Genomic DNA, 12,873 nt, shown 5'->3' on the forward strand with positions numbered 1-12,873 from the left:
TACGTCTGAATAGCCCAAAAAAACAGGATTCAGACGTATGCCCTGACGGGGCTATAGACTATAATGGTGCCAACAGAGTGAATGTGCCCTCTGTCATGCATCATTTTTTGGCGTACGCGCCTACTAGAGACGGGCACCCAGATGCAGTCTACTACGTCTGTCTGCCTCCAGTAGGCGTGTACGCCCAAAAATGATGCACGGCAGAGGGCACATTCACTCTGTCGACACCATTCAGCGCAAATCCCATTTTGCAAGGGGTTCGGACATAAGCCCCGACGGGGCCACTAAACGGGTGCCTAGAAGCAGTGTGAAAAGCACCCTAAGTCAGGAGCTGGTCACAGCAGGAACTCTTGGTGGCTTAAAAAAAAAAGGGCTTACATGATTTTTTAGAAAAACCCATAAATACTTATGACTTAAATGTGTAAAATTCCTGTTCTGAATGTCGATCCAGAAGATCAACACTCGGGATCAAGAGGGAAAAAACTTGCTGTATAAGGCAGAGTGGATCATGAATTATGGTTGCAGCTATTTTTTCCCATCCTTCGGTTGAATTTGATGGACACGTCTTTTTTTTTTTTTCAACCATAAGTACTATGTCAACTATGCTGACCGATTCCCTTTAAAGAGGATTTAAACTACCCTTATTTCATCCTTTGGCCTGGATTGCGGAGAGATTGGCACTGGAGACGTCTGCGTTACATATCCACTATGGCAGGAAATGGGAGAGAGCGCTTTGGAGAGCATCAGGCACCTGTGTGTCTGCCCTTTCTTCTAATCTCATCATCGCCTATCACTTTGAGAGCCATTCCCCATTCTTGTAAACAGTCGGTAGGGAGTGGTTAGCCTTCGCTGCCAATTGAGGCTGAAACTTTGTGAGCAGCATATGGGCTGGAAAACAAGTGCAGCTCGCGTGGAGATGGTTTACCAGCAGCATGCAACAATCAGCTCCGCACTGCTCGGAAACAGAGAGGAGGACACAGTCCACTCAGGAAACGAATCCATTTCCTTCCCATATGAAACTTAATTTCACGGCAGACACTTGGAGCATGAGGAGCACTCAACACAAGGTAGGAGATCACTCATGGCTGTCTTGTAGTAAATCATCCACTCTTTAAGGAATGTGCGGCATGTCAAAGTGATAGAATTGTCTATTGACTTTCTAGAAGAACCGGACTCCAAGCAGGATTTAGGAAAGTTTCTAGTCGTACCAGATCGAACGATCACCGAATATACACCGATTCGTCCTAGGATCTAATTGTATATATATTGTGTGCACTCATCGGGAAAGGGAGATCATAGTAATTCAAGCAAGAGGGTCTAAGCTGCAATACCAGGCACTGCCTATGGAATAGAGTGGTGCTGTTTCTGTAAGGAAGCAGCCATATTTTTTTTTTCTATTCTCATAAAAGTCCTTTACGTAACGTAGTTTATTAATGTAATTTAGAATGGCTGCCGGAAAATTTGCTGTCTTTGTAGAAATATGATTCTACTCGTCAATGGATATGGAAAATTATCGTACAAAAAAAATAAACTTGACTTTATTTTTTTTTATGGACCACCTACATTTATTTATTTATATAGAGACATGAATTCCACAGCTCTTTACAGACATTATCATCACTGTCCCCATTGGGGCTCACAATCTACATTCCCTATCTGTATGTCTTTGCAGTGTGGGAGGAAACCGGAGAACCCGGGGGAAACCCACACAAACACGGGGAGAACATACAAACTCCTTGCAGATGTTGTCCTTGGTGGGATTTGTACCCAGGACCCCAGCGCTGCAAGGGTACAGTGCTAACCACTGAGCTGCCCAGGACCCGAATAACTGATTTTTGCCATACACTCTTCCATACTTCTTGACAATGACAGCTATTCCTCCCGACACTCTTATACAAAGAAGCAAATAATTCGAGACGACACCTTTCGTCGAATTATCCCCCGAGGCTTCCAGACACCTCGGGTGGCTTCTTATCTCTTGAGCACAGGATTCAATGTGTCGGATACTATTTAGCTTCTGATATTATCTGTTTGGGGAGAGTCAAGAGAATCCCATGCAGAAAATAAAGTTGGCCGATGCTGCCGAAATCAGAGTTTGGACGACTTTAATGTGTAAACTGTCTCTTAGTTATTAATTATCTTAAAACTAATAGAAGGGAATTTCCACGACTTGGATTTCTCACCACTAGTATAAATGCAACACCCGTCTGACTGCTTTCCATTATGTTTTTTTTTTTTGCTTTTTTTTGTTGTATGGTATATAGACCTACATGTGGAATTATTGTCCTACCCTTCTTAACAAGCTATAATCTGATGGGAAGAATACTGGGGTGGATGGATGGAAGGATCTTTGAGAAGATAGGGGAGGTCTGAATGGAAAAGAAGAAAAAGTGTTTAATATTAGAGTGAGGTTAATTTTGGTGGAAGGTAGTGGAAGCGAAGTGGATGAGATTTGAAGAAATCTCATCCACTCCTTCCAGGAAACAATTGATATGCGGTGTCGATTTAAAGGCCGAGGCGTGTCAATCCTTTCTGCGGATTTCTTCCTTTGCGACACGTGCAATCGGCATCGAATCAGTGACAAAATTTGCATGCAGATTTTGTTCTGCAAAATCCATGGTGGATTCTTGCCGAGTGGAAAAGCTGTGAATTTTCACCATGAATTTAACCTTTTGTAATGCAGAAGGTAAAATCCAAAATGTATCCGAAACAACATGCAGATTTTGTGGCGGAACGGTGACGAGATCCGCGGCGGATCTGGACATAAAATAATTCTGCCAATTCCATTGGATGCTGTATTGCAGAGGTATTTACTACTAGAAGTAATTCTTCTATGGGTACGAGAATATACAATGCAATTGGGTAGCGCCATACTGCCAACAGGGGCTGCGGGGCCACCCTATAGGCTTTAATCATAGGACTGCCTTGAAGGTTCCTATTCCAATTGTTCTACCCATTGTCATTGGTATGTACAAAGTAACTCGGATGTGGATATGAATTTATTAAAGCCGGCGGCCAAGCGAGGCTCCGTGAATTGCAGAACCTGAGGTCGATGTTATTACAGAACATTTTTAGCGCTACGTTAACTCTGTGACTTCATGTTCTTTCTTATTTGCAACTTGCATCATTAGCTTTGGCACGATAAAAGTGTACCAGCCGAACAGACGAGGACAGGAGTGGTATGTGGGTCAGCGCCGCATCAGCTGCGTTGTAAAAGTCCCTGTTCTTCCGAGAGATCGCATGGCACAGGTTTCCAAGTACGCATGAATTATTGAGCGCTCCTGTTGCATAATTAAATCCCTCATAGTTATATTTCTGCGAGGAAACCCACACAAACACGGGGAGAACATACAAACTCCTTGCAGATGTCGTCCTTGGTGGGATTCAAAACCAGGACCCCAGTGCTGCAAGGCTGCAGTGCTAACCACTGCGCCACCGTGCTGCCCATTAAGAGATGCTGAACCCTAAAGGGAACCTGTCCCATTGAAAAAAACAGGAGGAGATAGTCAGATTTATATAGAGGTGTGTGACAAAAATGATTCAGTAAAACTTTCATTGAGCAGTAACTCATTCTGGGTCTAGGAGTCCAGTGGGAGGTCCTACCAGGATTGGCAGCCTTTTAGTGGGCAGAGGTACCTGTCAATCATTGATTAGGACAGCCCACTGGACTCTTGAGCCCAGAATGAGCAAAGGTACAAATGAATAATGGTGATTGTATTGATTTTTTTTCCCACTCAAATCTACATCAACCTGCTCAGCTCATTTTACTCTATAACATGGAGTCTGCAGACTGGATATTATTTTTAGCTCCACATGTTTTATTAGATTTACTACTGGCACAATGGATAGATGAAAAAGATTTCTGATAAACACGTGATGAAGTGGAAGGTTCATAACTGAAATTCTACGCTTATCCCCTATAACAAACACGTTCTCTCAAGGTGAACATCAGACATCTTTTTCATTGGATAAGGTGCCGACTGGACGATACCTCTGTTCTACATCTATCCATTGTGCCACTTCTGACCAAACCCAGATGAGCAATCGGAGAGAGCTCTGGCAAGCCATTCATCATCTGGTTTATGACAGGTGCTTATGGGTAAGAGTCTCATCATAAACATAGTAGTTACCATATTTTCTTCAAAAAGGTGTTACCTCATAAATATCTATTTAAATTTACTATTATAACATCTAATAACATCTCTTTACCAACCTAAGCTGAGCCACTTTACCAACCTAAGCCGGGCCTCTTTACCGCCCTAAGTGGGGTCTCTGTACCACACTAAGCGGGGCCTCTTTACTACCCTAAGCGGGGCCTCTTTACCAACCTAAGCGGGGCCTCTTTACTACCCTAAGCGGGGCCTCTTTACCGCCCTAAGTGGGGTCTCTGTACCACACTAAGCGGGGCCTCTTTACTACCCTAAGCGGGGCCTCTTTACCAACCTAAGCGGGGCCTCTTTACCGCCCTAAGCGGGGCCTCTTTACCGCCCTAAGCGGGGCCTCTTTACTACCCTAAGTGGGGTCTCTGTACCACCCTAAACGGGGCCTCTTTACTACCCTAAGCGGGGCCTCTTTACCACCCTAAGCGGGGCCTCTTTACCAACCTAAGCGGGGCCTCTTTACTACCCTAAGCGGAGCCTCTTTACCACCCTAAGCGGGGCCTCTTTACCACCCTAAGCGGGGCCTCTTTACCACCCTAAGCGGGGCCTCTTTACTACCCTAAGCCGAGCCACTTTACCAACAAAAGCCGGGCCTCTTTACTAACCAAAGCCGGGCCTCTTTACTAACCAAAGCCGGGCCTCTTTACTAACCAAAGCCGGGCCTCTTTACTAACCAAAGCCGGGCCTCTTTACTAACCAAAGCCGGGCCTCTTTACCAACCAAAGCTGGGCCTCTTTACCAACCAAAGCCGGGCCTCTTTACCAACCAAAGCCGGGCCTCTTTACTAATCTACGCCGGGCCTCTTTACTATCCTAAACCGGGCCTTTTTACTATCCTAAGCCGGGCCTCTTTACTATCCTAAGCCGGGCCTCTTTACTATCCTAAGCCGGGCCTCTTTACTATCCTAAGCCGGGCCTCTTTACTATCCTAAGCCGGGCCTCCTTACCAATCTAAGCCGGGCCTCTTTACCAACTTAAGCCGGGTGTCAGTTTGACCTTGAGCTGATGACCTGGGAAATCTGAGACAAATTAGTTGCTAGGGACTTGGTGCCTGATTATCACAATAAAAATACCCTGGTTACTATGCAGCGAGTCCCTAGCAACCAGTCTGTCTCAAGTTACTTGGTTCAATTGTCACTGTGGTAACTGGTGAGACGTGGAAAAAAATTTGGTTGCTTGCTAAGAAACCCCCCAAAAATCTTTAATTTTTCTGATATCAGAAGAAGGAAAATGCAGACTTGAGATACGCACGTTATTGGCCATGTTAATGGAGGAAGCACAATATAAAGAGTAGTGAGATGTCTTTTTCAGGCCCTCAGCGTTCATTAGGCCGTCTTTAAAACATGGAAATAAAAATCAGCTACAAAAAGCGCCTTTCTCTCTGGAGGATCCGCTACGCCAATGACATACACAGATAGCTTGTTGCTAACAATAGTCACTGAGTAATGCTTCATTTTCCCTGTGGTGGCGCTATAGAGAAATCGAGAAACACTGCCTTCTATGCTGCTGTTTTCTGGTTACTATTACAAGCTGCAAATACATCAAGAAACTGCTATTCTAACATTAACTCCATTTATCGAGCGGTTTTCCCCCTGTAATTAGAATTAATGACCAGAAACGATGAATCAACTTTGCCAGTAGACAAATTTGCACAATTAACGATGACATTTTAAGTGAACAACAGGAAAAGGCCTTAATGGGGTGAGGCGAGTTCACTGCTGGCGAAAACCTTGTTTGCATATCAGACGGGATTAGATTTGAGTCTTCGGTATTATTCTGCTTACATACAGATATTTGTTAACCTGTTGTCGTTCTCTTCTTCTCTCTCGCAGCTCAGCTGGTGACCAGCTAAGAAGCCATTGACTTGTATCACTATGTGGAGTTGTGAAGATTTTAATTATACCGACAACAACCAAGAGCAGCGTTTGTGCCATGATTTCCACCTCGTCCTCTTCATCTTCTCCATCCTCTACCTCATCATTTGCTTCCCAACCAGTCTGTGCTACAATGTGCAGCTTGTGCTTGTTAATTTATATAACAAGGCAACTATGACTATGCCAGATGTCTATTTTGTGAACATGGCCATCGCTGGACTGATCATCAACGCCGTGGCCCCGGTCTATCTTCTGGGGCCAGAATACACCAAGTGGTCTCTATGGAGCTTCGGGAATGAGGTTTACATCACGTTACTGATTCTCTTTAACGTTTCGTCTTTGGTGATCATGTATTCTACGACTTTGCTCAGCTTGGACTATTACATAGAGTGTGCTCTACCAAGAACATATATGTCCAGCGTCTACAACACCAAGCATGTGTGTGGCTTTATCTGGGGTGGAGCAGTGTTGACTAGCTTCTCCTCACTGCTCTTCTACATCTGCAATCACATCTCCACCAAAATCATAGAGTGCTCCAAGATGCAAAATCGGGAGGCGGCCGATGCCATCATGGTGCTCATTGGATATGTGGTGCCAGTTCTTGCAGTACTTTATGCTTTGGTGCTCATTTTGCAGATACGTAAGGAAGCAACTCCTCTTGACCAGGACTCGGGTAGACTGGACCCATCAGTGCATCGGCTGTTAATTGCCACCGTCTGCACACAGTTTATTTTATGGACGCCATATTATGCCACTTTGATGGTAAACACTTTCACAGACATTCACGTGAAGTCCACTGACCACCGTTTCATGAGGACATTTCATTTCATTGAAGGACTCTCTAGCTTCTTGGCCTTTTCAAGCAGCTTCGTCATACCTCTATTACACAGACATATTAACAAAAGCTTTCATAGTAAATTACAGAGGTTGCTTAAAAAACTGCACTGTGGGAATCAGGGGTGCCCGCACGAGCGCACGGTAGTTCAGCAGGTGATGACTTAAAAAACATACCGTAAGTCCCAAATGGTATTACATGTGGTCCTCCACTAATAATGAGTGAATCAACGGCGGTATTGTTTTAGCTTCGAGCCTTACGATAATTATCCTAATTCACCGGATTATCTATATTTATTTAATCCTAATTATAAAAACTGGTATATACTGACATGTTTAACACTTGCTATGAGCCTATGGTGGAAAGGGGACCAGTATAATAAGGACTAAAAGCCTACGAGGTGCCAAACCGTTACGCTCAACACATTCTAGGCCTAGGTAGACCTCCTCCACGTATCCAAGAATTGACTTTCCAATTGGTAAAATTGAAGTTACCACCAAACATGTCTTTGCAAAGTTTTATTGGCAAAGACCGAAAAAAAAAGAAAAGAAGGACATCTCGTGGCTGAACGTTCTCCACGATTAACTGCAAAGCACTTTGATACTATAGAAAAGTATTATATTCTCATTAACAGTGTGAAGTTGTCTTATGCTAATGTATGCAACCAGCTTTCTATAGTTTGACTACTATGTGAAGAAAATGAGCTGATACCCAGTAGTTGTATCAATAACCGGATGAAAGTTGACTTTTTTTTTTTTTCAGTATTTTTAACAAAACCAGGATAAATAATAAATCGTGTTGATGAAGGACAAGTAAATGAATGAGGATTCAAATGTTATTCACGTATTGGGGGATGCCGAAATGTGGCGCACAGACTTATCCCGATCACTCACCGGAGTCTGCTATGTCTACATTTCATCTATATGAGCTGACATACAAATTACACATAATTCCCCGACCCAGTTATTGCCAGATAACGTTATTACAGTCCCAGGCAACCCGATTATTCTACATTCCTGTCCAGCAGTAAATGCCACAAGCTTGGCAGCTAGAAGAAAAATGTTAAAAAAAAACTTCAAAAGCTAAAAATCAAGTTTTACATAAAAGGGGCTGCTAACTAGTCACTCAACATAAAGATTGATGAACAAAGAAAATGTTACCTGTACATATATATTATACAAATATGCTAAAATCAGCAAATTATTGTTTTTTTTCTATACTTCAATCTAACACTGTGAGCTGAGAAAGCAAGGCCTGACACTTTTTTATATAAACTACACAAACAGATAATCCGCCTGTCTAAACAGGCGACTGATAACCCAACAAATGAGCAAAACAATCGTTCGTTGGGTGAAATGACTATTAAAGAGAACCGGTCATCACGATTTAGCATGTTAAAGTACAGGCCATAATGGCGCTGTTATACAGGTTCAATAGATATCTTTAGTGAAGAAATCCGAATCCTGATTGTTCTTTAATCAGCATTTGAAGCTTGGGTTTCATAAGTTTTTGGTGCATTGGGCAAAAGAAACCATGGGTAGGGTCTTGGGCTCCTGCCCGGCACGCGCCATTTTACTGAAGACCGCCGGGAGATCGATTTGTGCAAGCGTAGCCCGTGGCACGGACATTAACACAGAAGGAAGATATAGACACCAGAGGCAGCGAAGGAGACTGGAAGAACAATAAAAGCGTAATAGGGTCTTACCAAGCTCTGCAGGATAACAGAGTGTGATGGGGTGCTCACCTGAAGAGGTTGTGTGATATACAACCCATTGTAGATCAAAATGTCACCTGCTACAAGCCCACGAGTGGAATCTGATGAAAATCAATATTTTGCAATAGCTTAGGTATCCATGGTTATGACCACTAACAACTAACTGTCACTATAAGAGTGGTCGTAACCATGGATACCTAAGCTACTGCAATGCCCTGCACATGGTGTAAGCAACATAGCGAATCAGGAGAACTATGCAACATTTCTAAATGGAGGCATTAGCTAATATTATCATAATTACACCTGCTACATATTGGGATGAGATCTTGGGAAATGGGAATACCCCTTTAAGTCATGAACGTTGGGCCGATTAAGGGTGAACATACCTTTACTAATATGTATTGTCCTTGATGACTTGCAAGAGAAAGGGCCTTCCATAAAAGCTTCACCAAGAAGCAGTAACCATCTGCAATAAGCTCATAAATATGTACAATACTGAATTATTATCTGCTGTGTGTGATAGGTCCACGACACAATGTTACATACTGTGGACCAACGGGCAAGCTGTGGCAGTAGGAATAGGTTCTGTCCTGGGGGACCACCAATCGAGTTGATTTAGAAAAAGGCAATTGATCATCAGGTTTTTCCTACACCATCTGAGAGCAGCATAATGTAGACACAGAGACCCCCATTCCAGCAATGAGTCACTTACTGAGCTGCTTGTTGCAGTTTTGATAAAATCCCTGTTTTATCTGCTGCAGATCTCTGAATGCTGAGTTCTGTATAACCCCACCCACACCACTGATAGGCAGCTTTCTAGCATTCCGTGTATACTGTGCATAGGCAGAAAGCTGTCAATCAGTGCTCGGTGCCAGGTTATGTGCAGCTCATGAACATGGAAGACTATATGGCAGCAGATTTACTAGTCTTCTAGTGATAATCTCCTGCTGATAAAACTGTGATTTTATCAAAACAAAAGCAAGCAGCCCAGTAAGTGACACATCACTGGACTCATGCTGCTCTCAGATTAGGTGGCAAAAACTCGGTGACAGATTTCCTTTAAATGGAAACAGTATTTTCAACAAACTTTGCATAAATCAATAGTAAAGATCAATATAAGAAACTTTGTAATATATCTTATCAGAGAAATATGCTTACTCCCCTCCTTATAAGACACTTCTTCCAGTCCCCGCGACTCCTGAACTCACCATACTTTGAAAAAATTTGTTAAAATAATCCATGATCAGGCAAGACAGACTGCCAGCCAACTGTGGCGTCATGCGACAAAGCCCATTATATTTTATGGATAAAGTAAGGAAGAGTGAGGAAACAAGCAGAGGAGACAAAGAAAGACTGTGCTGACTAACAAGCATTTTCCTTCACTCCAGTGTTGGATTCACATCTACACTGATCACTACTGCTATGTAATATCCTCCAGGCTGCTGCTTGTTTCTGTGTGCTAAAAAAGTAAAGAAAAGCAGAAATCCAGCTCTGTGGTCTGTGCTGTACATGGTAGAGATCACTGCAGCTAATCTCGTCTCACCAGCTCAGAGTAGACTGTAAATCAAAGATAGAGCCTGACCAGGAAAAAAATGGGAAAAATACATGATACAAGTCATATTTTGGCCAGATACCATGTTACTGCTCATGTACACACACACATTGGGCAGCTTAATATGTAAACTTACATGAAAATATGGTTACCCTTTAAGTTGATGCCTCCTTCAAGTTGTAGCCACTACACACATTATCCACATAATACTAGTAGGCTCAGTATGACCATAATTTGCAGTCACAATAAACTTGCTGAAACTTGAAGGAGATACTGAAGACAAGAAAATCCAACTAAACAAGCAGAAGACCATGAAGGACATCAAATAAACAGACAGAAGACCGGAGAGGTTGCATTGCGTCTGGTCACCTATAAGGCAAACCTAGCCACAATGTCTCCTTGCAGCCTTTTGTGGCTCAGCGTCAATTCATTGACCATGATTTGTCTGCAATGGTTCCTTCTGGATGTCATAAAGCTCAGATCTTATAGAAGACCTTTCCTACAGGCACAAGGATTGGGCCCTTTATACTGCACTGCCGTAAACATCCAACTCCCCAAGACTTATGACTCCCCATCTAAAAAAAAATCACTTTACTACTCTACATTTCCCTTGATAAAAAAAACTGGGCTATTAAAATAAATGAAAAACAAACGGCTATGCATTTCTAATAATAATACAGTTATATGAAAAAGTTTGGGCACCCCTATTAATCTTAAGCTTAATGTTTTATAAAAATTGGTGTTTTTGCAACAGCTATTTCAGTTTGATATATGTAATAACTGTTGGACACAGTAATGATTCTGCCTTGAAATGAGGTTTATTGTACTAACAGAAAATGTGCAATCTGCATTCAAACAAAATTTGACAGGTGCATAAGTATGGGCACCTCACTAGAAAAGTGACATTAATATTTAGTAGATCCTCCTTTTGCAAAAATAACAGCCTCTAGTCGCTTCCTGTAGCTTTTAATGAGTTCCTGGATCCTGGATGAAGGTATTTTTGACCATTCCTCTTTACAAAACAATTCCAGTTCAGTTAAGTTTGATGGTCGCCGAGCATGGACAGCCCTCTTCAAATGATCCCACAGATGTTCAATGATATTCAGGTCTGGGGACTGGGATGGCCATTCCAGAACATTGTAATTGTTCCTCTGCATGAATGCCTGAGTAGATTTGGAGCGGTGTTTTGGATCATTGTCTTGCTGAAAGATCCATCCCCTGTGTAACTTCAACTTTGTCACTGATTCTTGAACATTATTGTCAAGAATCTGCTGATACTGAGTGGAATCCATGCGTCCCTCAACTTTAACATGATTCCCGGTGCCAGCATTGGCCACACAGCCCCAAAGCATGATGGAACCTCCACCAAATTTTACTGTGGGTAGCAAGTATTTTTCTTGGAATGCTGTGTTTTTTTGCCGCCATGCATAACGCCTTTTTATATGACCAAACAACTCAATCTTGGTTTCATCAGTCCACAGGACTTTCTTCCAAAAAGAAATTGGCTTCTCCAAATGTGCTTTTGCATACCTCAGCCGACTCTGTTTGTGGCGTGCTTGCAGAAAAGGCTTCTTTCGCATCACTCTCCCATACAGCTTCTCCTTGTGCAAAGTGCGTTGTATAGTTGACCGATGCACAGTGACACCATCTGCAGCAAGTTGATGCTGTAGCTCTCTGGAGGTGGTCTGAGGATTGTCCTTGACTGATCTCACCATTCTTCTTCTCTGCCTTTCTGATGTTTTTCTTGGCCTGCCACTTCTGGCCTTAACAAGAACTGTCCCTGTGTTCTTCCATTTCCTTACTATGTTCCTCACAGTGGAAACTGACAGGTTAAATCTCTGAGACAGCTTTTTGTATCCTTCCCCTGAACAACTATATTGAATAATCTTTGTTTTCAGATCATTTGACAGTTGTTTTGAGGAGCCCATGATGCCACTCTTCAGAGGAGATTCAAACAGGAGAACAACTTGCAAGTGGCCACTTTAAGTAGCTTTTCTCATGATTGCATACACCTGGCTATGAAGTTCAAAGCTCAATGAGGTTACAAAACCAAAAAAAGGACTTTAGTAAGTCAGTAAAAAGTAGGTAGGAGTATTTAAAACAAGAAAATGATAAGGGTGCCCATACTTATGCACCTGTCAAATTTTGTTTGAATGCAGATTGCACATTTTCTGCTAGTACAATAAACCTCATTTCAAGGCAGAAACATTACTGTGTCCAACAGTTATTACATATATCAAACTGAAATAGCTGTTGCAAAAACACCAATTTTTATAAAACATTAAGCTTAAGATTAATAGGGGTGCCCAAACTTTTTCATATAACTGTAAATATGAATGAAGAGGCATTATTAATATTGTTTACTGGTTTACTAAGAGACATTAGATTTTTTTTATAATTTTTACTCAGACTCATCTAACCATCAGCATCTGATTATATATGTACATATATATACGGTATATATATACAGTTATATGAAAAAGTTTGGGCACCCCTATTAATCTTAAGCTTAATGTTTTATAAAAATTGGTGTTTTTGCAACAGCTATTTCAATTTGATATATGTAATAACTGTTGGGCACAGTAATGTTTTTGCCTTGAAATGAGGTTTATTGTAATAACAGAAAATGTGTAATCTGCAGTCAAACAAAATTTGACAGGTGCATAAGTATGGGCACCCTTATCATTTTCTTGTTTTAAATACTCCTACCTACGTTTTACTGACTTACTAAAGCACTTT

General features: G+C 42.0%; 2 protein-coding genes across 6 annotated transcripts in view; one reads left to right on the forward strand and one right to left on the reverse strand.

The window, feature by feature from the left end:
- The window catches only part of GPR146 (G protein-coupled receptor 146), a 46,672-nt gene extending 35,839 nt beyond the window's left edge, over positions 1-10,833 (forward strand). Inside the window, exons 1-2 of one of the 3 annotated variants that reach the window (XM_073648074.1) lie at positions 844-1,067; positions 5,992-10,829. In XM_073648074.1, the coding sequence (XP_073504175.1) occupies positions 6,034-7,035 (1,002 nt within the window). In that variant the 5' untranslated portion in view covers positions 844-1,067; positions 5,992-6,033 and the 3' untranslated portion in view covers positions 7,036-10,829. Of the gene's footprint in view, positions 1-843; positions 1,068-5,991 lie in introns of those variants that run through there. The other 2 variants (XM_073648075.1, XM_073648076.1) reach the window with 2 other exon arrangements.
- The window catches only part of CHLSN (cholesin), a 279,333-nt gene that overhangs the window by 118,728 nt on the left and 147,732 nt on the right, over positions 1-12,873 (reverse strand). The gene's annotated exons all lie outside the window — the stretch shown is intronic.

Source organism: Phyllobates terribilis, unplaced genomic scaffold (assembly GCF_046119375.1).
Source record: "Phyllobates terribilis strain yellow unplaced genomic scaffold, ASM4611937v1 Scaffold_9__5_contigs__length_417890890, whole genome shotgun sequence".
NCBI lineage: Eukaryota > Metazoa > Chordata > Amphibia > Anura > Dendrobatidae > Phyllobates > Phyllobates terribilis.